Source organism: Choristoneura fumiferana, chromosome 3 (assembly GCF_025370935.1).
Source record: "Choristoneura fumiferana chromosome 3, NRCan_CFum_1, whole genome shotgun sequence".
In the NCBI taxonomy this organism is placed as follows: domain Eukaryota; kingdom Metazoa; phylum Arthropoda; class Insecta; order Lepidoptera; family Tortricidae; genus Choristoneura; species Choristoneura fumiferana.
The window spans coordinates 15,614,991-15,641,765 of NC_133474.1; the positions used below are offsets into that span (position 1 = coordinate 15,614,991).

Genomic DNA, 26,775 nt, shown 5'->3' on the forward strand with positions numbered 1-26,775 from the left:
TGATTATTATGTAGAACCATACTAAAACAAGCTTTATCTGGTACTAAAAGCTCTCTAAATTATGCCGAGGATAGACGGGCAGAAACACGGATGAAAGGACCGATGGACATGGTAGGTATAACTATGGTTTCGTTTTCGTCATTTTGACAACGGAAATCTTAACTAAGGAGTAAACTGAACACTTTTAAAAAAAAATCTATATTTAAGTCGTACCTACATGCGACATGCAGCATGTCACATGCTGCGTAACTACATTACACATTCATACCTAACTTATATTAGGTAAGTATTAAGATCTAGTTAAATTATGAAGATCATTGAAAATAAGTAAAATTTTCACTGTAGGTTTTATAGAGACGTAGACGAATAAAATTCTACTCGACGTAGATACAAGGTACTGTCTTCATTTCAATTTCTCATTAATGTTGCAACAGCGTGAGATTTGCATAAAGCTTAGTTGAGCATCGCACATCCGAAGCCGAATTTGTAAGAGCTCATGGCCGCCACATAGCGAGGAAGGCCGAGCGGCGTGCATGCCTATTCATGAGATGCAACGGCTGCGCGCCCCGCTCCTGCGCATTTGAATAAATACAATTAACTTGTTTGTTTTACTCGCCCCGGTGCGCCCCGCCGACCCGCGCGACATTCCTCACCATCCCACTGATGCAACCCAATACCCTCCGTGCTCTCTAACTCTCTACTCCCATTAAATATTAAAAGATCTCATCTCAGGTGCTCGATTGAAAATTTTGCATTTAAGATAATATTCAAATTGCGACTAATGGTGATATTCGGCAGCGGACGGCGGCGACTCAAAGGCTGCGCCGGCCGCGGCGAGCTGCACTGTTATTATCCCACCACCTCCACGCTCTCACCTATCCTATTCCTTTTTTGCCAGACGTCTTCCTCTCCCTCCTTTCTTCCTGACGAGAGCGAGACCTACACTTCTTCACTTACACTAAATTCATCTTATGGGCGTTCCGCTGACGATTTATCATTTAGCGTTGCCTACAGACATTATTTGAAACGCATCAAAATCGAGGTTGTGGAAAATTTGTCGGCAACGAAATTAGTACTCCTCTCGGAGTGCATAATTTATCGTTTATACTCCACATCCGGCCGGAGTTGCGATGTTTCTAATTACAAATTCATTGACGTTGATGATCCTTCGTACTGTAGGCTACAGCGATAATAATTCGAGATTGATTATGATTACCTACCAGTGTAGACGTAACATTCATGTCTGAAAACAAGTCAATGGTTCTGACATCATGGTGAAGACGAAAATACATATTGATGAAATGAGTTGTCGCCATTGGTTGCATTAAACTTGCTCTCTGAACTACACTTAATTTCAATTATTTAAAAATAAAAATAAACTTTATTATATTTTAGGCTGAGTCTCAACTAGTCTCAAGAGATTTAGCATGGACGAGCGGTGATGCGAGGCTGGCTGGCCGCGAGCCCTGAGGAAGCTGTCACGCGCGGCGCGAACACGTGATGAATATGTATCGGCAGGCCGTAGCGGCGCCTTGTAATTTGAGCCTCGCCGGTAATTATTTACGTGAGAATGGACCACTGCCCGCCCCTCCCCCGCCGGAACGAATCGTTGATTGCGCGCGAGTGGAGATGCCGACATCAGATTGCTGCTCACGCTCTGCTGGGCGGCGCGAGCGACTCGCCGCGACTGCTCTTGATCGACCAGCCTGCTGAGACATGGACACTCTCATCACGTGTCGTCAGACTATGACGGCTCGATTAAGAAATGGAAATAAAAAATATATCTTAAAAGTTCATAACACATATGGAAAAGTAGGTAGACTAATGTTACATATATAGCTATACACATACACACACACACATAGAATTTGACTAAACCAACCGCTTAGTGATACCGATTAAAATATCAAAGCACCTGGACACCGAAGACAAATCCGTCCATCAGAACCACTAGCACGCTAGCTTGTGTCGCGATCTTCATCTTTTTCTATCGAATATACTTACGTTATTTAATGCATAAGAAAATAATTCATTCAGCAATAGTGTCTGTACCGCCAGCAGTCGCACTCTTCAAGTAGCTACCTACCCACAAAAAAACAGATGCTTGCGAAAATAAGCAGAGCCTAAACAAATTAAAACCTTTCCATAACGAAACAAATTGAGACAGTCAAAAATAAATCACATCACATCTCATTATCACGCTAAATTAGCACGCGATAAGACAAAGGGAACATTTTGACGACGGGTCCTTACAAAAACCTTTATTATCGTTTACAGAAATCTGGTGTCAGAGTGATGACGGTTGTTGTGACTGGTCCTGACACTTGGAAGGTGTACACAACATTATAAATGCAAAAGTAATCTTGTCTTTCTTTCTGGCTCTCTGTGTGTCTATCTGTAACATCTTCACGTTCAAGCCGTTGTACCTATTAGATGAAATTTGGTATAGAAGCAGTTAAGGACATAGGAAAGTAGTTTCTGCAGAATAATGATAAGTAAACGTCGCTGGGTCGCTGTACCTAGCTGGTAAAACTAGACCGAAACTTAAATAAACATAGAAGTTTAATTCCCTTACGAAAACGATGTTTAGATAGAAAGAATCATGCCTATATTATGCCGGTCTGTCTATTGCATTTAACTAGTATTAATTTGCCACAGGGTTGTCACTCCAGTAAAACATTACATCAATGAGGGCAAGAAAAGTTCTAGTTCTAAGTATCGCTTGAGCCTATATATACAGCCGAATTCACTATATAGCGAGTGGTAATTGAAAAAAAGCTCTTGCATCTTAATTTAACAACCAACCAAAATCTATACTCTTTTTTCTCTTTTTAAGTTTAGTTGGTGTAAGCTTTTTTGTCCTTCCGTATTTTAATCTCGACGCTGAATTCGTGTGATACATGTGATGTGATACAAGTAGCTTCGGAGGTGATAAATTTACTTGGCATAAATTATCTTTCTAATTTCAATTATTTTTTCTTGAAAATGTCTGTTTAAATAACAAATTTAAATTAGCTTCTTTCAATAAGTGGGCAGGTCGGTCGCGCAACGGGGCGCCCCTGCCGCTCAGACAGCGGGGCGCCGCGCCCTGCCTCCACTAATAACACCGTCTTCCCTTCTGCCATACCTTATTTCTTATTTCACCCCACAGTCTCTTGTTTTTCGTGTTCCCCATTTTTTTCGCCCTATAAACCAACAATCTTAACCGTAAAACGAGCCCCTGATGATGTTAATCCTTCATCCTCATTGTCTTTTGGCAGTTTCGAGGAATAAAATATGTTGAGCTCTGCGACGTGATATCTGAACGTCATAGTTATAAATGGCGTCGCTTAAAATATTTTAATACCCACTACATCACGGCGATATTAATTTAGTACGCTTGAGTTGAGCGGTCCGTGCCACCGCTTCGGAATTTTAAATGACGGATTACCACCGCCGTGATCGGAAGATAACTCGAGATCTTGTAGATTCTATCACTGCCTGCCCTTTGGTCCCTGCTCCCCAGCGCGCCCTAATCTACTTAATTAATTATCTTTGATGTTTGACGGAAAAATTACTAACTGCACTAATAATAGTAATAAATAATGCAATACGGTATTTGAGTACTCCTGAATTTGCCATGTCTTATATATTATTATGAAAATATAGGTAGGTATACAAAAAGTGTTTAGCAAAGAGAAAACATAAATCAGTTGAAAATTAAATTTACAGTAATTTTTTGAAAAATCTATATACTTTTCTCTATGCAGCAAGTATGGCGCTACTAGCGTGTGACGTCACATGCAAGTATGTCTTTCTCTGTCTAATCTTGGATTTCAAACCTTTATAACTTTGTTATTTATAAAGGTAGCTTAAAATTTGTTTCTCTATTCGATAACAGGCATTGTAAAGTTTTAATTTATAATACATAATAATATAGAAAATAGTCAAATACCGTATTAAAAATAGGTCGCCAATAATTATCTAGGTACCTATTACCGGCCAATGTTTTTTGCGACAGCTGTAATTATAAATATCTATATAATTATCACAGAATTATAACGCAAGGTACTTGGCCACGTTACGATAGTCCCAGATAACTAGTTGAATTGAACATAGTTAAAATTATTCATAGTAAATCAAACAATTTTTTGAAACAAAGTGTGACAAGGATATATAATAACGAATGTTGTGTTATGGGCATTTTTTTATAATTACCATTTTGCCATATGCGCTAATCTGACAAATTTGTACGTTAATTAATTAAAACAATTATATAACAACAAACAAAGTCTAATCTTATTGGCACATTTTAGTAGAAATAATATGATACCTATTTTATTTGCATGGATCTCGCATAGACGTACCTACTCTTTTTGACGTTAAATATAATCAATAAGCACATCCTCATAGCAACTGTTGCGATGACACTGTCTATTGTGGTATTACGTCAATACAAGCGAATAAATGATTTACAGAATACAGTGAAGAAATTAAAAGAACAACAAAATTTACAAAAATGGTGCGGATAACTGTGCAGATGGTGCGAAATAAAGCCGAACATCACGACCGACTGCTGGCGCCCCTCGAAGAAATAGCTTTACATCAAGAAAACATCGAGAAGATTGAATATATTCAGGACTGGTGCCCCAAACTCAAAATACTACTCATGCAAAGCAACCTCATTGGTAAAATAGAAAACTTAAACAAGTTGAAACACCTTAACTATCTGAACCTAGCTCTCAACAACATAGAAATCATAGAAAACCTGGAAAGATGCGAGTCACTGCAAAAACTCGACTTGACGGTAAATTTTATCGGGGAAATCGTGAGTGTTGAGAGTCTTATAGGCAATTATAATCTTGACAACTTATACTTAACTGGAAACCCTTGCACTGACTATGATAATTACCGCGACTTTGTGATTGGGACTCTACCTCAGCTTGCTTACTTGGATGGGAGGGAAATAGACCGGTCTGAACGCATTAAAGCATTACAAAACCTCCCAGTTATAAGACAAGACATTTTATTTGAACAGAACGAGTACAGGCATCGACGTAGAAAACAAAAAGCTCGCTTGGAATACGAGATTCAATATAAGTGGGATAACGAATACAAGGATATGGATCCAGATGAAAGGAATAAGAAATTTTATGCAGAAAAATGTGAACATTCCCCCGAGGTTCGCCATGAGATGGAACGTATGCGACTACTTAAACTGAAAAGCTATGAAACTGAAAAGAAAACGGAAGAAAAACGACAGTACAAGTTCTTTGCGCCTGATGGTAGACCTTTCAACATCAATCAAGCTAAGATTCCATTTCTGTTCAATGACACGGAGCCCGATAAGTATGTTCTCGATTTAGCTGTGTACAAACACATGGACACCAGTTTAATTGACGTGGATGTCCAACCTAATTATGTTCGAGCATTAATAAAGGAAAAGATATTTCAACTCCATCTACCGGAAGAGGTTGACACTACGAACTCAACAGCCCAGCGTTCGCAGATAACTGGGCATTTAGTTGTTACCATGCCGAAAGTTAATGTCATAATCAAACCACAGAGGGCGCTAGAAACCGAAAAAGAGAAAAAAGCTCAATTATACACTGAACACCACGTATCAGAGTGTAATGAGGGATCAGGTCAGTCTAAGAGGGAGTTTCTTGAAATAGGTCCTGCTGACAACATTCTTGACCTTTCAAAAATGACTCTAACCAAGAAAGTGCCAGATTACATTGACCCTAGAATCAAATTAGGAGTTAAACAACCTTCACCAGACTTCGTTGATAATCCAGAGGTTCCTGATCTTATTTAATTTAGATATTTATTGCAGAAAATTAAGTCAAACAAGCAATCTTTGCGTCCAATAAGGGAGGAAGAAATAAAAGTACTCGAATGACAAATAAAGTTATATAATTTTGCGCATTTAATACGTTATTATAAACAATATTATTAATAAATAGCTGTTTCAATTTGTCACTAAACTTTAGTGTAGGTAAGAAGTAATCTATGATACATTTTACATAATATAAATATTAAAGCTACCTAGGTATACGTATAGAAACTAGATGTACCTACCTACTTAACATTTAAAGCTTTTTGTAGGGCACCATTGTATCAATAAAACTGACAAAAATAATAATAAAACTATACCGATAAAAACTTCGTAAGTCGTAAGTTTAAGTGGAATTGATCATAATTGCTTTACCATTTTTTAATAAATGTTTCCATGTTTAGTCTTACAAATAAAATTGGTCTTAGGTCTATGAGTGGTTTAAACGCATTCACTGCCACCGACGCATATATGCGTCACCGTGACTTTCACTCTGTGCCGCTGTCATAATTATTCATACATTTTGAACGCACATGTGCGTCGGTGGCACCTGTGGTCAGTCAAGTCAAGTCAGGTGGCAGTGAATGCGTTAACTAACGACAAAAAAATACGATATATCAGCGAATTATAAGTAAAAAAAAAACACAACTACAGACAGAGAGAAGGTTCCTGAGATAGGTAAAAAAAATAGTAATAGTTATTTTACACTGTAGGTACCTACGCCGTACAGTGAAACCCGGCGCTTAACTCGACGTTATTATCCTCCTTTTAACCAGGTTCATATTTCTTGCATTCAGTGCTTCGCTGGGTAAGTGCAAAAGTCGCACAAGTAAAAATATTAAAATAACTACTAACGAAATGTTACAATACAATAATTACAGACCATTATTAGTTCTGTTATTTTTATATTATGACGTACGTATCAATCTTGCACTCACCCAGCGACTTAAGCTGAACTAAGCAGTTTTCTTGCTAATACTTAGTAAATATCAGTTGAAATTCCTTTTTAACCCCCGACGCAACAAGAGGGGTGTTATAAGTTTCACCGCTGTGTGTCTGTGTATCTGTATGTCTGTCTGTGGCACCGTAGCTCTTAAACGGTTGAACCGATTTGAATGCGGTTTTTTTATTTCAAAGTAGGTTTTTAGCGATGGTTCTTAGTATCAATATCTAGCCCAGCCGTAGTTAAAACGCCCTTCCTATTCCAATACTTATCATGTTAGGCATGAACCAAATGGCCGAATCAACAATAGTAAATACTATCAATAAAATGATCGAAAGGTACTTCCACTACAAAAATATCGACACGGCCAAAGTTCCAAATATATATATACACACCACTTTATGCACTTAACATTAACGTCGTGTACCTATACATATTTTTGTAAGTTTTTTAGTTACTGTAGGTAGTAAGGATAGAACAGTCATCAGCATTGATATCTTCCACAGCGGAGCGTGCAAAATTACCTGACACATCCTTCCGGCCCTAGAAATAGAGTCGTATCAGATATTTATGCACGCTTGTTGTGTCAGATACTGATGCTGGTGACTGTACCTAGTGGCAACTTCCGCGCTAGTGAGCAGCCAAGGTTCTCAAAAGTTATTGAAACTCGCTTAACCTCTTGACAATGGAATAGAAACGTGTTTCTATTTTTATCTAAGCACCTCGGCCACTCCCATACCATAAGACTTGTGCCTGCCGTAAGGCCGGTGTTTTATACAGCGTTGAAAAATTGGTGGGCCCTGGTTGGAAAATACCTTAAATCCTTAAGTTAGCTCGTTCTACTCAAAGGAAACACTACTTTGATTTAAAAAAAAGAACCAAGACATCATTGAAAAAAAATATGTACTGATTTACTTAAAGTGTAGACAGATTGTACGTAGTACAGTATAAGTATTATTATAAATAAAAAGAATATTATCTTCTAACGATTTTACAAAATACAATCATTCACTCTCTGATTACATTCTAAAATAATTATACGAGTAGTAGTAGGTAATTTAAATTGATACTATCCATTTTAATTTAGACTAAATTCAAATTTTGGAAGATCTAAATTAAAACGGTGGATTATTTATAACAAGATTATATTTTGTTTCGCCTGTTGTCTGTACCTTGCCTAATCAAATCGAAAAACTCAAATGGAATTCATTTCCACTATCCAGGTCCGGTGACAAAATAATAATCAGATAGTGAAATTTGGGTGATCCGGCCAGGATGGTCTCCGCAGGAAGAAACTCCTCAACAATTAATGAAATTGGCTTGAAACTTGGTAATCAGGTATGAAATAATATGAAGTTTGGATGAAAGCCAACAAAAAGAACAGTCGGAAAAAAATATTTTCTTAAGTAAAATATATTTGTTGTTGTTGTTTTTTAGAAAAATTTGGCGCTGTCCATTGCAGGACAATTTTGCCAGTGTCTAGTAGGTTTTGCCGTTGTACGGTAAAAAAAAACTAGAAAACGAAATATGAGACGTAATGGTGGATAAACGATGACAGCCCGAATTACAAAATACATTTTGAATTTACTCTTGTTCTAAGATCTAAGAGTATCAATTCTTACGCGCAACAATACTAAAGTAAAAATTATGCTACGTTTTTGATATTGTCAAAGGTATTAGTGGCAAAGCGTTCATATAACCCTAATCCCATCGTCTTGCCCAATATTTACAAAATAGGACAACAGGACATACAGAATTTGTGAAAGATGGGAGCGATCTTTGCTTCGGCTTTGCCACGGAAACATCTGACGCCACGCCACTGATAGGTATGGTCATTTAGTTATTAATAGACTAGCTTATGTCCACGGTTTCGCCACCGTGGGAGATATAATATCAAAGTAATTTAGGAAAACCGATTTTATTGCACCTCTATGAAATACAAGGCAAGGCCGAGCAAACTGAACCGCGTATCAGAGTGGAACCGATTCACAAGCAATTTCACGATGCTACCTACCTTTGCCAGATGCATGGAAAGCCAACATGACATTTGCATCAAGCACTTTCCACCCTGTTGAAGGATTCAGTTTCTTCGACTATAATAATAAGTATAACATGTCTGGAAAAAATTAAGTCTCTAGCTCCAGTTAGCTTAGTCTGTTTTATAGTTATACTAGCTTTTGCCCGCGGCTTCGCCCGCTTGAAATTCGGTTATCGCGCACTGTTTCTCTGTGATTTTTTCCTGGATAAAAAGTAGCCTATGTCACTCTCTGGCCCATAAACTATCTCTGTGCCAAAAATCACGTCGATCCGTTACTCTATTTCGACGTGAAAGGCGGACAAACATACAAACACATACACTTTCGCATTTATAATATTAATATGGATGTATAGGTACCATCAGCTGAATAAGTGGTCTATCAATTTTTAATCAAGTTCCTATCAAATGAATATGTCGCTAAAGTCGAACTTTCAGGTTGACAGACACGTCTATTGGCATTATTGTTTTATGATACCTATGACATGCAAACTATCAACTTTAGGGTGGTAGACCACATATTTGGCTGATGGTATCTATGCTTCTGCATTTCATTACAAATCTAGGTAACGTTATAAAATTTTGAGAAAAGTCACACAGCAACAATTGCTCTGCATGCACTTGCACTAAATACACCATGGCCAATGCTTCTTTAATGTTGGAAAGCTACGTGGGGCATACCTCCAATCTCGTTAGGTACCTAAAAAGCTCAGAAAATTGTAGGGTACTATTTCAAAGGCCATTAGTCTCCGCATGGCCATTGGCTTCTGGCGGTGCCACCATAATGACCAGGAATCCGTCTACGTCGTGCATCTCCTTCGAAGAGAACTTGGCAGAGATCTGGTGTCGTCCCGCCCATGGCGGGGTCAGTTGGAACTGCGCCGTTGCAAATTCACCAGGTTGTACGTTCTGAAAGCAAGCACAGGTTCAAATTTTGCTATAATTAACTTGATAAGCCACTCCATAAGGTTGTATCCCTGGACCTAGACACCTTATAAGAGTGTCCTACGATTCTCACTCAAGTTAGCTAGCTAAAAGAGCTCGGAGCATTAGAAAGAAGAAGTTGATGCATAGTAGAAAGAAGTGTAAGTCATCTTCGTCATTCCACCCTATACTTGTTTATTGACGATTAAATGTGGGTTACTTTTCATTCAACTTTTTACGGAATCCAATTTTTTCTCGTGAGTGTTCTAGCCACCGTCACAGAACTACAATTACTTTTTTTTTAGATTTATATCAGTTTTTAACATACCTGATCCAAAGAAATCTTTAGTTGTTCATCCAGCCCTGGACCTTGGATATAGAACTTCCCGTTCTTCAAAGGAATCGGCAGTGGGTTTTCCAGCTTGACTGTGACTGTGAACTCCTTGCGAGACACCGGCTTGCCCTCAACCGATATCTTGATGTCCGGGTTTCTCACGCGGAAGTCGTCTTGCGCGAAATAGTCGAAGTTCTTCTCCACAATCGTGGCAAGGCACGCAATGTTGAATGATGCCTGTAAAAATAAATTAGAATTTCAGAATAAAACTAAGCAGGGGTTGTCTTTTTTGCTCAATGTGAAACAGGTGGTGTTACAATACAATATATACGATATAATCACACACGGCAGGGGTCCATTTACCGAACTCACAATAGTGAAGTGCATAACTAGATGTGCTTCCACTGAATAACAATTTATATGTTACTTCGGTCCGCTCAATCCAAATAAGTAGTGCACCAAAACAAGAAAGACATTTTCGCTATATCCCGATCAAAGGCTTACAGCGCAACGGTAGGGCACCTGACCTATGCCAATGTGAATAAAGTTGATGTTTACCTGATCGACCAGCCTCTTGTAATACTCGTTGAAGGAAACCATCATGGCCACCTGCCGCTTTTCTTCAGGCGCCAGCGACTCTTCGAAGTCCTGCCGCTTCACGTCTTCGCCGGTCTTGCCCGTGTACGTGACCGTATCTACTCTGAGCACGCCTCGTACTGTGTGCTTGTTTTCTGATGAACGATTTTTCATGTGCAGGATCTGTAAGACGTAGAAGATACTAGAAATGGTTTGATTGATTGATGGAGTAGGTATCACACGTTACGCCTACGATGAGGGACTTTCATAACGAGCGACTAATTGCAAGATTACCTTATAGCTCATAAAAATTTGGCCATAACCGTTTTTAAGGTCCCGTAGTCTCCTACAAGAAATTTCATAGTTTCGCCATGTCCATCCGTATCGGTCCGTCCGCGGCGTAAATTAGAGACTGTTAGTGCTAGATAGAATGCTATAATTTTGTATGTTAACTACGCCGATAAAGGTACAAGGTTACGGTAAAGGTAAGGTACATAAAAATTAAAACAAAAATAAGCTAGGTCTTTTTATATGATAGGGCCAAACGAGCAGGGGGGTCACCTGATGGAAAGCAATTACCACCGCTCATGGACACCCACAGCATAAGTTAAGGATGCGTTGCCGGCCCTTTGAGCAAAGATTAGCTTCGTTTTTTGAAGATCCTTAAGTTGTACCGGTCCGGACATTCTGTTGCTGTAAGTTGATTCCAAAGTTATGGTGGGGATGAAAATAATTATTAGCCGCACGAAACCCTACCCTGCGCGTAGCCCGACACGTACTTGGCTGGTATTACAAATCCGTAAGTAAGCTACTTTCGTGGTTGTACCGTAATTAAGAGCTTATTGACAAATCAGGATTACGAACCAAAGTTTTCAAATTTGGCTAAAGTCAACCTACCACACTAAAGTCCTGTCCGATCTTGATGTCGTCGCGTAGTTCAAAGTCAAAGGCGACGTCGTTGAATGCGTCGTTGAGGTAATACCGCGCAAAGATGTTGGACGACCGTCGCAGAGCCTTCTCCATAGTTGCCCGCTCCTCCCACGTGCGCTCAGGGTACTTGTATGTGTCCGTAATGTCCTAGAAAAAAAATTAAATAGGTACAGTCTTAGCGGTAACTGACGACGTACCTTTTTCTTAGACATTATAAATAGAGGCGATTAAAATATAAATTGTAGCTGTGCAAAGAGAGGAACGAATTTCAAATAATGAATCGAAACTAGATTTTCTGATAAAATTTCTACCTATCAAACGCAATATAGGAATATAGAAAGGCCTGAAATAATTGATTAAAGTCTAACTGCAAATGACCTGTAACTTAGTTTGTTATAGCAAGTAATTAATAATAATAGTGCCTAGTAATTTAATTATAGCAATAATCTAACATACTCTTTATAGCGATTCTAACTAACATTACAGATTAAATCACAAGGCGTCGTAACTTAACTTATTGTAGATGTACATAAGTAGTGAAAAAAGTTTTTACGCAGGCTAAGTAAAAATCAGTCTTATGTCAATGCCATAAAGAATTTGACAGGAAAAACTTTTCTCGATTTAACTATACCTCTCTTTCCATCCTTCCAATGGCTTTCGTAGATATATTTTGGCCAACAGAAGTGGTGTCCCGGGCGAGTAGTTTAAGGGGTTGAATTTCACCGGAATACTTCCACAGCACCTAAAATAACAACAAAATGAGTTACCAACATACGAGATGGATAACCAACGTGACCTTTGCTTAATTGGTCCGTAATGTAGATACCTACTACTTTATATGCACAGCTGGTATTCATTCAAAGAACGAGTGGCAACATTTTTCGTACTGTATTACTTGAAAAACAATTGTATTTTAACGAATATCTATATTGACTGTTTTTGAATCAAACTAATTAGGTACGTGTTCCCTGTTCCCATGCAAAAATGCATTTTTTGCATCGTGGTCCGAAGTTTCCTTCTAAAATGTGAAGTTACATATATTATAATTATATATGAGTTTATATAATCAGGACTAGGAGGACACGCTCATGACATGAATAATGTGATTCGCGGGTCAGAGATCCTGTTACGGCATTTTTTTTATATTTCTGAACTTGTCAATTCAAAAGTATTTAATACTCCGTGTGCCTTACCTCTAAACAATCCAGTTGAATAAGTTACCTACTCAAGGTCTTAGACAATAATTCGTATTGTAAGTGACTGATAAAGAATCGGGAAACAAGGCTGACTTTACGGTGAACCGGTTTTACTAGGTTATATTTTAACGGGAATCGGACTAAGATTAATAACAACTTGTGCAGACCTACTTACTAATTTCCAAATTTATCAGTGTCTTCTCCTTCAGTAGGGACACATTGGTTCTTCCAGAAAACGATATCTAACCGGTTAACCGGTGGTTATGGTCCATTTGAGGTGGTTTTCAAGTAGTATCTAAGTATTGTTTCCTTTCTTAATTGGACGCCAGTTAATCTTATCAACGTCATCAACGGACATTTTTAAACACCCTTGAATTAATTTAAAAACATCTGTATATGAGAAATCTCTCTCCAGGCAGATGTTATGACAGCAATATTTCTTGGTAAGGAAATTCTTATCACTTTTCACATATAAGTTGTTTTTAAATTACTCCAGAATATCTCAGCACATGATTGAGTTAGATTGGCTGAACGCCTTACTTACGAACGAACGTAGGTACTTAGGTAATCGCAATTTTTGATTCAATATAAAGTCACCCCTTTGAAGGCCATACATTTTTAACATCGACCAATGTATTGAAATATTTGTCAACCACATTTTAAAATCCTCAAAAACATTTAAGTATAGACATGTTCAGTCAAACTAACACAACCAACACAAGTTTTACTTACTTTAGGACTAGGTCAATTAAGTATTGTCAAGTGCTCCAAGATATTATGATGATTACTATATTATTATTTGCTGAAATAAATAAATACATTTTGAGATACAGCGAAGATATTTACCTTGTCAGCATTGACTTGTGCAAAGACGTAGCCCGCATCATATGGGCGCTGGATTTCGGCGTCACGGACAGCGCGCAGCGAAGCTGGCCCGCATCGGTACAGGTCCTCAGAAGTCTCCTGGGGCGTCGAATCAATGGCTTGCCAGCCGCCGTACTCTGCACCCAGGTCAGGACGCTCCATCCACACCTATAGACACAGGCATAAATAATCTTCAGAAGAAGAAGTCGGCCGAAGCACTATTCAGAAATGTTCACCCTTCTGTGTTATCGAGAGGTAATGGTTTGCTTCTATAGAAGGGTTAGCGACAACGTGTAGAATTGACCAATCACAAAAGGAGAACGGGGTGAATTGTAAATTTCTACTTATATAATTAGATTTTTGTTGTGAATTAGGTCATACAAATCATCCTACGTAATATTTCTCTTGACGTGATGGATGACTAACCGTTCAATGTATTTGTATGGCAAGCCTACGTGTACTCAGTTTTCCTACGCATAAAGATGATTCAGAGGGGAATTATTGTTACATTGAACCCTTGTGCTTATAAATAGAAGGCTCCCTGTTAAACAAGTTTTGCAAGTGAAGGTCTGGACGGTGGACGCAAAACTCGCGTACGAAGGTCCGTATAATTATGGCCGTACCTACCTACCAAAAAAAATCGTTCCTTATACGAGCTTTCGGCGCGGTAAGAATGCAGCAAATCGTTTGCGAGATTCAAGTCAAAATTTATTAAGTATCTACAACCATTCATTGGTTATAGTGAACATTGCAATAATGACTTATCAAGCGGACTTCTTGCTAGTGAGGGATCGGGTGCTTGATATATCAATGTAACCCCTACCTCATTCCAGACATGGTAGTTCCAGACAGAGTCGGTGGTGAAGTGGTCCATCGTGTTGCCGTCATCATCCTTGATGATGTCGACGGTGAGACTGCCCTGGCTGTCGTGCGCCGCGTCGTAGCCCGACACAGGCCGGCACGGGATGCCCAGGGCTCTGCAAACTAATGTCATACAACATCAAGAAAAGTATGTGCAGCTGATGCAATAAGATGAGTTATAAATCTTAGTATAAGGTCTCTGGTCTCTAAGGAGCATTGATTTGAGCCAGTTCTTGAATGATAGAATTAGATAGATATCTGATTAACATGTTAAATACACACTCAATTAGTTACGCGTTTGGCGCAGTACCTACACTTCGGACACCCATCAATATATAGAATCATTTGTCAACTCAATTAAGAAAATCCTAAAATAAATTTACAGTGGTTTTCAGTCACTAAACCAGCCACTAATGTAACCCAATCACCTGTTGCAATATTCGGGATTAATTTTAACCTATCTATTTAGTTAAACAAAATATGGAAAAAGGGAGGAATTACTATTAACACCAGGATCCGGTTAGTACCTACGTGCTCTGATATTCCCAATTTTCCTGCATAGTGTTGAGTCGTGGAAAATACGGGCTCGAGAGAGGCAGAGGATAGATGCTTTGGAGATGTGGTGCTGGAGACGAGTGATGAGGATACCTTGGAAGGCCAAGCGAACAAATTCGTCGATCCTCTCACAGCTCAAGATAAAAACTCGTGTGTCCACGATATGTCACCAACGAATCTTTTCATATTTTGACCACATAATGAGAAGGGGTGATGAGAGCCTAGAGAAGCTGATCGTAGTTGGGAATAAGAATGGTAAACGAGCCCGGGGCAGATCTTCTACCAGATGGACCGATCAAATTAGGGACACCAAGGCCCCGAGGTTTAGCTCCGTCGTCAGGGCTGCCATGGAAAGAAGCCGATGAAAACAAATAATCCTATCCAAATGTAGACCGCCCGTTGATGGCCACGATCCTCAGTCACGACTGGAATGGTATGGATCTATTTAGTTAGTATTGGTCAGCACATTTGAATTAGTACTTACTTGTTGTCAAAACTCCGGCGAAGACCCAACACTGCGCGTACTTGACGGGTTTTTTCTTAGCATAATACTTCTGTAATATCGCCAGTGAGCCAATCCATTTCATTGGATGGGTGCCTCCATCATAGTCACTAAGTTCCGCGCCCCAGTTTCCGATCAGGACTCCATTGTCATCCTGTGCATTAACTGCAGCCGACAGTGCTCGCGCTGTCCGAATAGGATCGCTTCGAGCACGACCTTTTACCTGGAAAACAAGTTTTAACAGTGATTTACTTATGTTGGATAACTCAATAGCCTAGTGAACGAGTGCCATAATTGTCTCGAAGCGTCATGCGTCTTGTGTACCAATTGAAGAGGTCGCATAGGTTCACCTTTTAAGTGAATCTTGTCAAGATTGACCTCAAGCCTAGTTCCTCCCTAACTCGTCACTTTAGTAGTGGAATTTCATTTGCTTTAAATATAATACCTTTCCGACTTCTCTGACTAGATATAGTGCACATTCGAGAATATCCTTCTCGTACTGAGCATAGTTCCATGGTGTTGGCTTAATACGATTGTAAACACCTCGATACATTAAACCACCGTCTTCTAGCACGTATTCTTCCCGATGACTATGACCTGGGAAAATTAAAATGCCCTTGTTAAAAAAAACTATAATTTTTCAAGGATCTTAATATTCTAATAAATGTGTATGGTCAGACAGATTCTCAGAGTTGTCTTAACCGAAATGGAAGAAAGATGACTCACGTAAGTCGTCAATCATGAATAAAAAAAATATGACAACGAGATTAAAAAGCATAAGTTACCTGGCATATAAACGGCGTCGTTCAAGCACCACGGATTGAATAAGACATATATTGGTTGTGGATGCGTGTAGCTCAGAGATCCTCCAGTGGTTAGCTTAGTGTCAATATCGATTCGCCAAGCAGCAACGATGCAGTCGGCTGCAGGAGTTACTGCCACCATAAGATGCGAGTCCATTTGACCCTCGTACACAGCTGACCAAGAACCAGCAGTTTCCGATCCTTTCTCCAGCAAAGGAACCGCTGCTGATGTATCATCGGACGGGCCGCGTTTCTCGACATCTGTTACAGGCCATAAATTTAAGTTCATTCATAAACACGTCATCCAAATATTTATCATCCCAGCCTATATACGTCCCACTGCTGGGCACAGGTTTGAACTGCTTCGCAGGTTTGTGCAGGTTTCCTCACGATGTTTTCCTTCACCGCAAAGCTCGTGGTAAATTTCAAATGTAATTCCGCACATGAATTTCGAAAAACTCAGAGGTGCGAGCTGGGGTTTGAACCCACGACCCTCTGCTTGAGAGGCGATAGGTCAAACCACTTGGCCACCACGACTTTTTCAACGACCAAATATTTATGACGACTCACAAATACATCCGTGCAATTATTGAAATATTCGATTTGGCTACCTACTTACTCTTAAATCTACAAACATCAAATGAACGGAGCGTTTATATTTATTTGTATCGACGGAATGGTAACTAATATCGTGCGTGATTTAATCGAAAATCTAAATTGGTTTAAAGTACTAACCGAAATACCTTGCAGTGATGGCACTGTGGCATATTGAAGCGGAATGCCACATTTAAAACCTTATAACTTTTAAGTGCTTTTTATCTTCAATTGATACCACATATCGTCATAAAAATAAACTTTTATTATTTGCGTCATGAGGAAGATATGATGTCCTAAAATTATTCTGGCCTCCATTTCATCCATACTCCATCAAAAAAGTTATATTTATAACATAAGTACTAGCATAATCTTTGACTTTAAAGAAATATGCATATAATGCTACAGCTCCTTGCAATCAGATGATATCACCAAACCCACACACAATAACTGCATTAAAAATTCAATAAGGTACTCTAGTAAGTATCATTAGGGTTTGTGCATACCAGCCACGTAGAAAATAAAGGACAGAGCGTCCCTGGAGGCATCATAAGGCCGGTTGAGCAGCAAATCCAGTTTAAAGGCTTGTCCTCGCCGAATCACGAGACTGCGGTCTACCGACCGATTCATCAGGTTGAACTTGCTCGTGTGATGGTTCTCCCCATTCGTGTCGTTGCAGAAGTCTATAGCCTGGACAGCCAGCACACCCCGTCTCGTGCCGTCAATCACATCTGTACAAAAAAAGCTTTGTGAACTTGGAGACATAAAACTCACTTAAATGTAAACACTGATCAAAACAGCGATAACAATGTTGTCTATAATTAACTACAAGGCTACAATAACATTGAGTCATGTGTTTTTTAAATAGTACATGTCTTTGCAAAAAAAAATATAACAAAATTAAGTAAACACTTCTTATAAATCTTAAATTGAGCGCGAAATTTAAAAAATATAGGATGGTAGTAAGTATATCAAACTTACAAGGAAAACTATAACGAAGTTTTCTTGAGAATTATTAGTATTTTAAGAGTAAATAGCAGCCTAAGGTATAGAATATACCTAAACTTGGAATATTCCGTACAAAATACGAAATCCTTAGAAAAATATTACTTGATTTTTTCGTAATGGCTACGGAACCCTATTTCGGGCGTTTCCGACACGCTCTTGGCCGGTTTTTTAACGTTTATTTACGGCCAGTTTCAATTTAGAACAATAAGTTATTATTTTAAATTGATATGGGTTTTAAATTATTATTATTTAACATTTTTTACGCTAGAAAAATCAAAATATTTATAAAATACCTGGCTGAAACGGCACAATAATAAATTTTCGTCGCCTTTCAAAATGATGTCGCCACCAATTTTTGAGGTACTCCATGGTTAAACTTTATAAACAAATTCGATTTTTTAATTCATAAAACAGACATCTTTAAATCACCGCAAACTGTTAAGGAATGTTCATTGAATAGGTGCGATGGTCGATCTCGGCACTTGCTAATTGCTACAACAAACGTGTGGTTCTTTGGCCATGCTGCTATGGACTGTATTTGCGGCGCAGACGCAGGATTAGATCTCGCCATCGCCTCTAGTAGACGCATGATGTCATAGCCAACAGTGCGCGAAAAGCTTCCCGATACCAAGAAACTAAATAATTCATAGACAGAACCAAGGTCCGGTGATCGTTACTCACTGTTTTCTTGACAGTTGGGTAATATGTCCAAAGATACAACGGTGACCTCATAGAGTAAAGACTAGATAATAAATCAATGGTAATTAGATCATAAACTAGCTGAATATGTCCCCTATATAAGTGACCGCACACAATTACTTATAAGTCTCAGAAAATAAACTGTAAGTAATAAGAAATATTAAGGTAGTTTAAGTTCTCTCAATCTCTGCTCTTGTTTTTGGAACTAAGATTTGTATGTATGCATATAAAGGGTTATTTGTAATTTACAGCATCCTTTTAACCCTAAACTCCTACCACTTAAACAAATGTTTTTTTGTTTTACGACTTCGTAAAACAAAAAACAATTGTTTAAGAGGTAGGAGTTGGGTTAAAAGGATGCTAGTCAATTACAAATAACCCTGTATTGATGTCATTGATGCACACGTGGGTGTTACGCAGCGTAGGATAGGAATAGTATATATTATTACCTATAGTATTTATAATTTGTATAATGATTCCAATTGTAAAGGTAATAAATAAATGTAATGTAAGAAGTGACCAAGAACCGACCTAAGTACTTAACAATTTTTTGTAACAGCTCCTACGTTTGAAAAAACAGATTTGTTAAAAAAATATTTCAAAAGAGCTTTATTGCTGACTCTACTTACGTTTATTTTATATTCATTCGCACTAAGTTTCAAATCAATTTCATTAACCTGTTGAAAAGTTTTCTCTTGCGACGACGATCCTGACCAGACCACCAAAATTTCACTACCCCCCGATTAGTTATTGTATGTGATTAGTTATTGACCAGACCACCAAAATTTCACTACCCCCCGATTAGTTATTGTATGTATCGTCCGAAACTAGATAGGTATGCCGAGTTTCAGCTCAATCGGACACTAGAAAGTGGTTAACAAATTGGTTATCAAATTTTGAAACCACAAACTTACACATTTACGAACGTTACAAGCTAAGTAAAGCTTGTTATAAAAAAAGGCTGATGGTCACATGATAAACAAAGAATTTCCTTGCTCTTAGTAACTAACAACTGGTAGCATGGTGTACGGTTGTGTTGTGTTACTCTGAAGATGAGCTCTGGTTGAGTTCGAAACGCGTCAGTGTGGTTTGGTGGTGGTGATAGATGGGTTTGTGTGATTTGTGTGTGTTCTTACAGTGTGGAGGTGGAGGAACTGCATGAACACGCATATTTTGCATAAGCTTAGCTATTAAGGTCGCGGGTGAGCAAGGACCTCCGCAAAGTAACGCCTGATTCAATAGGTCACATTGATTTTAAGTGAAAATGGTCAACAATGTGTTAAGCCGTACAAACGACACTGAGCCTTAGGGTGGTGAATAAATTCCTTAGTCGACTAGATATATTTGCCGACAATTTGCTCTCTACCAAACCTACTAAGTAAAAATTAAGTGCGCATGGTGTCCTATAAAAAAAAACTTCATATTGCTAATAAATGTAATACCTATATTAGTAGAAAATAATAAATAAATTGAGCTCTTTTAACAGCTAAAAAAGTACTGTAAGTATAGTTTTGATTTTATCTGGATCAATTCAAAAACCTTGAAACATAATCAAAGCAACGCTATCTAAACTCAAACGTGTATTACAATATTATATTTTATTACAATACCTGTACTTTTTTGGTCTTAATTACCTCGTGGGTGAGTCGCGTCGGGATATGTTGCCTTGTAATAATATTAAGCATTTAATAGATTTTCCCACACAAACCAGAGATGGCGGCTGCGTGGGCCAACGTTTAGCACATAAGGAGTCGTAGACGGTCCGATAAGATGCATTGATAGCGTTCTTGAAGTATATACTTTTATAAACTAACAAAGATTTTACATACTTTTTTGTCTGTCTATCTATCTTTCAAAACCTTTTTCAGTAAAGGTATCATGTTATTGGAACCATGAAGTAATAAGCTTTAAGTTCGCACAACTTTAAAATACATAATCTTTTGAAAATGATGATTCGTACAAAAATTATGGCATACAAAACCTACAGGCTACTTCCCGTACACATAGAATTTTGCAATTTGGCAAGACGTAATTAGAAATCATAAAAAGGAAAAGGAAAAAGATTATAACTTTTTGTATGCTTTTAACCGCACTTGATCGGTTTTTATTCGAATTTAAATAATTTCGTTCTATATTTTGTATTATAAATATATTGTACCATTAGCCTTCGAAGAAAGCTAATCGCTCATATTCACTGACTGACAAATTGAGGTGATTCAAAATGATGACCGACCATATTTCATACCATTTCATACCAATCTGTTTTTGAATCTACTCATGCTATGAAGCAAACTGTGACACATTTTTAGGGTTCCGTAGCCAAATGGCAAAAAACGGAACCCTTATGGATTCGGCATGTCTGTCTGTCCGTCCGTATGTCACAGTATAAGAACTATACTGTTGAAACTTGGTAAGTAGATGTATTCTGTGAACCGCATTAAGATTCTCACACAAATATAGAAAAAAAAAACAATAAATTTTGGGGGCTCCCCATACTAAGAACTGAAACTCAAATTTGTTTTATCCCTAAATCTCATAAGTGTGGGGTATTTATGGATAGGTCTTCAAAAATTATATTGTTTTTTTCCAAATTCCAAAGTGGTAAAATGTGTGTCCCCCCCCCCCCTAACTTCTAAAATAAGAGAATGATAAAATTAAAAAAACATAATGATGTACATTATCATGCAAACTTCCACCGAAAATTGGTTTGAAATAGATATAGTAAGTAGTTTTTTTAATACGTCATAAATCGTAAAGTAAAGGAAACTTTTATATTATGTTACTTGCTGCTACGGAACCCTTCATGGGCGAGTCTGACTCGCACTTGACCGCTTTTTTTAAGTTTACGATGTTTTTCAACAGTAATATTTATTTCCAAATGGATGTTCCTCATTATAGTTTATTACAATCGTAAATGTAAAGTAAGACGTTGTCTATTAGTGACTTCACATAAAAAGAAAACAATAAAATAGCAATCTTTGTAGTTAAACTGAACAAAACTATTGTGTTCTTTCTTGGTTTGCTTTCATCTTACTGGACGTGTATCCGTGACCTATATTTTCCAAATCTGAGAATACACCAAAACAAAATAAAAAATATAAAAAATCCGTGTTATATGAGACTTAAGTTTACAACATCAATTAATAGAGTACGAGTAAATTTTCGTAATGAAGAACTTACTCGTATCTAGGTACTTTAAGATCTATTTCGAGTAAATTAAAAAAACGAGTTTTTTATGTATTTCCAAATATGTCACGGCTCAGATTTGCCTATTTTTGGTGTACGGGGATGTATATATTTAACTGAGACCATGTTTGGCGCCGACTCTACAAATACTTTATTGATGTGACGAGAAACCTCAGCGGATGCTGCATTGTATGTCGAAGCATTGACATTGAATAAAGACAAATAAGACAAAACGTGCTAAACGCTGCGTAACAAGTGATTTCATTCATGGTTTGTTTGAACCTTTTGTTCGGATATTGGATAACCGACCTCTGTTCATTAATACGCTAAAATTACGAAAACATCGCACAAGTTTAATAAATATGTGTTTTTTATCAGATTGGTACAATCTCCAACCCACGCCTAGGGAAAACTTTAGCAGAAAGTAGCTATTGTTTTAATAAGGCCAAACAAAGTCCTCGCAATAAGGAAGTTTCATAGTAAGACGACTTGACGTCACCTACCAGCAAATTTAAGCGTTTGATTTTATTTTATGCATCGAAATATCAAAAATTGTTGCACAAGTTTATCAAGACTACATTCAAGACGATAACCTGAGCTCTGAGTTCGCATCGCAATTAAAGTGTTACAGAAACATTCGGAGCACCGTCACAGAATAGATAGTGCACCGTCCTACCTATTTGCGTAAAAAAATAGCGATTAACATCTAAGTAAATACTTATTATACTTTCTCAGGGTCAATCCTCCTTCCATCTAGTTATCTGAAGCTATTTTTTGTTCATCCTAGCCTAAATATACATCCCACTGCTGGGCACAGGCATCCTTTCATAATTAGAGGGCTTGGGCCGTAGTTGAGGCCCGGTGCGGGTTGGGAACTTCACACACACTATTGAATTGCTTCGCAAGTTAGTACCAGTTTCCTCACGATGTTTTCCTTCACCGAAAGCTCGTGACAAATTTCAAATTCCGCACATGAATTTCAAATAACTCAAGATCCGAGCCCAGATTTGAACCCACGGTTCTCTGCTTGAGGGGCCATAGGTGAAACCATTAGGCTACCACGGCTTTTTGACTTATGTTATTATTTTAAAATATTACGCGTATATCATATCATATGAACATTAGCTGTTGTATCACTCTCAAAGTGAACTGGCTACAAAAAGTTGATCACGTCACATCAGTGGACCATTCATTAAGCTGGTCGCTCCTACGACCGTAGGACGCGAGTAGGGTTGCCATATATGAGGATTTGTCCTGACTTGATAGGATTTTTGACCCTTTGCCAGGATCGCGACCGGACGGACTTAGCAAGTGACGGGATTTTTAGAAATGGACTCACATTAAATAAATAATTAAATCTATGTTTTCATGAATACATAATTAATTACAAAGTTAACACAGTTTTAATGAATGAATTGATAAATAGCAAGTAGTTCATTAAAAAATAACGAATAATATTTCTTTCAAAACAATTTAAAATATGATAAATTACACGTAACGAAATACCTATCAATTTTTTTTTTACTTGAAACTAGTTAGAATCTACGCCAAATCTATTTCAAATCTCTGTTAAAAGTTACCAGAAATGTCAGGACTTTTAGGGTGAGATCAGGATTTTTATCAAGACATTTAATTTTTCCATATGGAAACCCTAGACGCGAGCGCCGAGCCGGCTCACCTTGAGGTGCGCGCGCGCCGCAAGCCATACACAACAACTCATCGAACATTCCTCGAATTCACACTAGGTCACCAAGGCCCTGGATTAAATTAATTCCCAATAGGTACATGACGGTACTTTGTAGCGTGCAGGTTATTTTATTTTTAGATATATTTTACATAGGTATAAATTCAATTTTAAGTGTAAGTATTTGCAATATTTCATGATTTTAAATGTTTAAATTAACATTATTTAGTTACGGAACCTTATGTTTACCTACTCATTGATGCAAAAGCCTAATTAATCAATAATTAAATTATAAGATAAATTATCCTTTTAGCTAAAAACATATAAATACTTAGGTAGGCATTGAAGATCTTTTATTACATTAGACATATTATACTAACAAATAGAATATTCTTAAAAACGTAATAAATGTAAATTCTTCCAGTATAAATATCAATTGTTACAGATATCTATCTATCATTTATTATGTTGACATGCAAATATAGATTAGTTACAAACTGCACACGTGTGCCTTGCTGGTTATAGTCAGTAGATAGTAAATCACATTTGAACATGCTGTAGTCATATACTTGTATATCATAAAAGTTATTGTACAGCCAGTCTAGAAGTTAATAACGCGACATTTAATAAATGTACTTCAGAGTTAATTGCAGGAAAATTACTCGTGGATTCTTATTGGGTCCTTACTCCGCTGAAGCTGCTTGTGGAATAAGATTTTATTCAGGAATGATAAATTATGGGCCATAGCATAGTATACAATGTATGAGTTTTATTTTAAGAACATTATTGCTGAATGTATTCAGAGCGAGCCTCGCGTCGAGCGGTATCCGGTAGAAATCGATCGCTTCAATTTGCCGCTCTACCAGATTTCGCGCCGTCTACACTTAGCGGCTTACTATTTCTGGCTCATGTGTTTGAAAACTAAACAATAACTTCCTTTTTTTAGTTCGTTATTTTTAGGGGCTGTTTCACCATCCACTGATTAGTGTTAAGTGACGGTTAAATGTGATGCCGTCTCCGTCTATTCGAACAAAACAAATAGAGACGGCATCACATTTAATTGTCACTTAACACTAATCAATGGATGGTGAAACAGCCCCTTACTAAAACAAAGTGCTGATTATTTTTTATTAGATCACCTCCCCTTACAATAAATTAAATTTTGATCCTGAATAAGTTTGATTATTACATTTTCTAATTTTTCTACATATATTGCAAGAATGAAATTGACCTAGCCTATCTGTAACAAAAATAAGACAGATCATAGATATAATTCACGTAAAAAAAAACAATAGTGACTCTACACATTTAAAAATGCTTCGAAATTACGAGTAGTTTAAGCATAAGCTCTATCTTTAAATTTTAAATTGCATTTCATGCAATTATCTTGCAAGTATCAGATACATATACTCGTATTTAGCGAGTTCACTTTATAGAACTGGTCTATTAAATTTTCCTAATAATTGTATTGACATTGACCTTTAACACTTTGTATTGGGCATTCATGGGGCATTTATTGGCCACCATGGAAATTAGGTACTTAAATAGTCGCACATAAGAGCATTTCTACATACATATAGCCGAATGGTAAAATCGAATTAAGGCGACATCAATTATACCTATTCATGCACATGCCATTAAAATATATGATGTAATTGATAAAACGCCTTAATCAATAATTTGGTTATACTTATGTCTATGATATTTAAATAAATAACAACCTATGTAGTCATGGCTATATGTATCTATGTAGATATGCGTAACACCTGTGCACGAGAATCAACGAATAAGTAAATATTGCCAATATCTACTCATGTTACGTATGTACCTAGATACGTATAGGTGAGAAATAATCTGTAAACAGTAGCATTACTAATTCAACTTTTTTAAAGACTTATGAAGGACTTATGACAAAATGTATAACTTTACCGTAATGTTAATCATTGACAGCTGTCGGTTTAAAAAATCTTAATTTGAAACGGTATCGAACACGCTTTTTTTTTAGCTAAAAAAGTCGGTAATCTTATCTTGTTAAGAAGACAAAAGGAAGTCACGCTGCGCTGCCTTCTTATAAGTGTCTTATAAAGCGGAGTTAAGCTTAAAATGATAAGGTATAACCTTGACCTACCGATGGAGGAGTCGAGTTGCGGGGGGCGCGGCAGGGCCCGCAAGTCGTAGGAGTCCGACGTACTCCCGCAGCAGCGCGGGGGGCACCAGCTAGCCAACTTGCTCTTCACACTACCCATGGCGCCACTCGACTAAACTATCATAAGTATGTAGATCCTGCGAGCCCACAGCTTCCGACGGATCACCGTTCACCGCTTTATCACTAATTATCACACAAATTCTCCACAATAAACGATTAGATCATAGCCGATTTTGTACCACTCGCGCCTGATCTGAAAGCGTTTATAAATGTCTACCACATGTAAACAAACCACCTATCTCGCTTATTACTGGTATGTATACCAGCAGTAATAATAAAATATTTTTTTATACACTTCCAATAAGAACAGTGTATACAAAATAGTCGTCGTCTTCGTGAAAATTAAAAGTTTTTTGCCGCGTACTCGATCGCGTGCGCAACAGAGCGCGGAGTGGGATCGTCTGGCGCTAGTGCTTGCTTGTGGCCAGTACCTGACCTCTTATCAAAACCTTGCGAAACAATAAATCACTCGAAAACCTCATCCAGAATGACACAACTTGCTGCTGATTTATTAATTTATTGAATCACGAACATGAAGGTACTGGTACAAGTCGAGTCATATTTCTCGGCAAATTGAAATAAGGGAACCACCGGTGACGTCCGATGCAAAAAATGTGGGACAAATTATGCAATCATCCATACATCATAGCTAACCTCAAGATTCGTCATGACCAAAAAAAATTTTACCTCTATAAAGGTGATGAGAAGATTAAAAAAACAGAATTAATTCAATCACATCAATCGCGTTATATTTGTAACAAAATAAACTTATTTTAACATTAAAACTTGATCAGCGAGTGACCTATCTCACTTGATGGTAAGTGTAGATGAGGTGGAAGATGTAAGTCACTGTTTCAGTAACAGCCTAGTTCACTCTGGACTTGAAATACCCTACTGAAAAATAGAAAGATTAACAGACTGAGTTTTAGCTACTATTGTTATATCAGCTTTCCTGCACTAAACAAAACTTTACCTTCAGCATCCTTTTGCGCTACAGACACTTCTTCCCTTGTTGAGGCTGAACTGGAAGAGCCCATTGCTAATTTAAAATTTAAATGTA

General features: G+C 37.7%; 2 protein-coding genes across 4 annotated transcripts; one reads left to right on the forward strand and one right to left on the reverse strand.

Moving 5' to 3' along the window:
* The first annotated feature begins 4,407 nt into the window (after window positions 1–4,407).
* Window positions 4,408–5,797, forward strand: tilB (touch insensitive larva B). Its single transcript, XM_074085860.1, has one exon. It carries the CDS (start codon window positions 4,499–4,501, stop codon window positions 5,795–5,797), a length of 1,299 nt encoding a protein of 432 aa, XP_073941961.1. The 5' UTR covers window positions 4,408–4,498.
* An 81-nt stretch (window positions 5,798–5,878) lies between these two features.
* Window positions 5,879–26,775, reverse strand: LOC141426727 (annulin-like). Of its 3 annotated transcripts, none has more exons than XM_074085859.1 (12): window positions 26,689–26,775; window positions 17,439–17,663; window positions 16,321–16,599; window positions 15,981–16,132; window positions 15,518–15,758; window positions 14,441–14,601; window positions 13,600–13,785; window positions 12,189–12,299; window positions 11,525–11,704; window positions 10,610–10,810; window positions 10,046–10,288; window positions 5,879–9,702 (listed from the first exon to the last, which is right to left on the reverse strand). In XM_074085859.1, the coding sequence occupies exons 1-12, from the start codon at window positions 26,750–26,752 to the stop codon at window positions 9,526–9,528; spliced, it is 2,220 nt and encodes a 739-aa protein (XP_073941960.1). In that variant the 5' UTR covers window positions 26,753–26,775; the 3' UTR covers window positions 5,879–9,525. The 3 variants fall into 3 exon arrangements, with proteins under 3 accessions (XP_073941960.1, XP_073941958.1, XP_073941959.1); XM_074085857.1 differs by lacking the exon at window positions 26,689–26,775 and adding an exon at window positions 25,638–26,128; XM_074085858.1 differs by lacking the exon at window positions 26,689–26,775 and adding an exon at window positions 18,234–18,500.

Excerpts from the sequence above, each read along its gene's own strand:
- LOC141426727 (XM_074085857.1), bottom strand. The coding sequence starts at position 25,755 with ATGGGTAGTGTGAAGAGCAAGTTGGCTAGCTGGTGCCCCCCGCGCTGC. Across the intron at positions 13,786-14,440 it reads ACTACCATGTCTGGAATGAG|GTGTGGATGGAGCGTCCTGA; the intron begins GTAGGGGTTACA and ends CTGTGTCTATAG. Across the intron at positions 9,703-10,045 it reads TAAAGATTTCTTTGGATCAG|AACGTACAACCTGGTGAATT; the intron begins GTATGTTAAAAA and ends GCTTGCTTTCAG.
- tilB (XM_074085860.1), top strand. The coding sequence starts at position 4,499 with ATGGTGCGGATAACTGTGCAGATGGTGCGAAATAAAGCCGAACATCAC.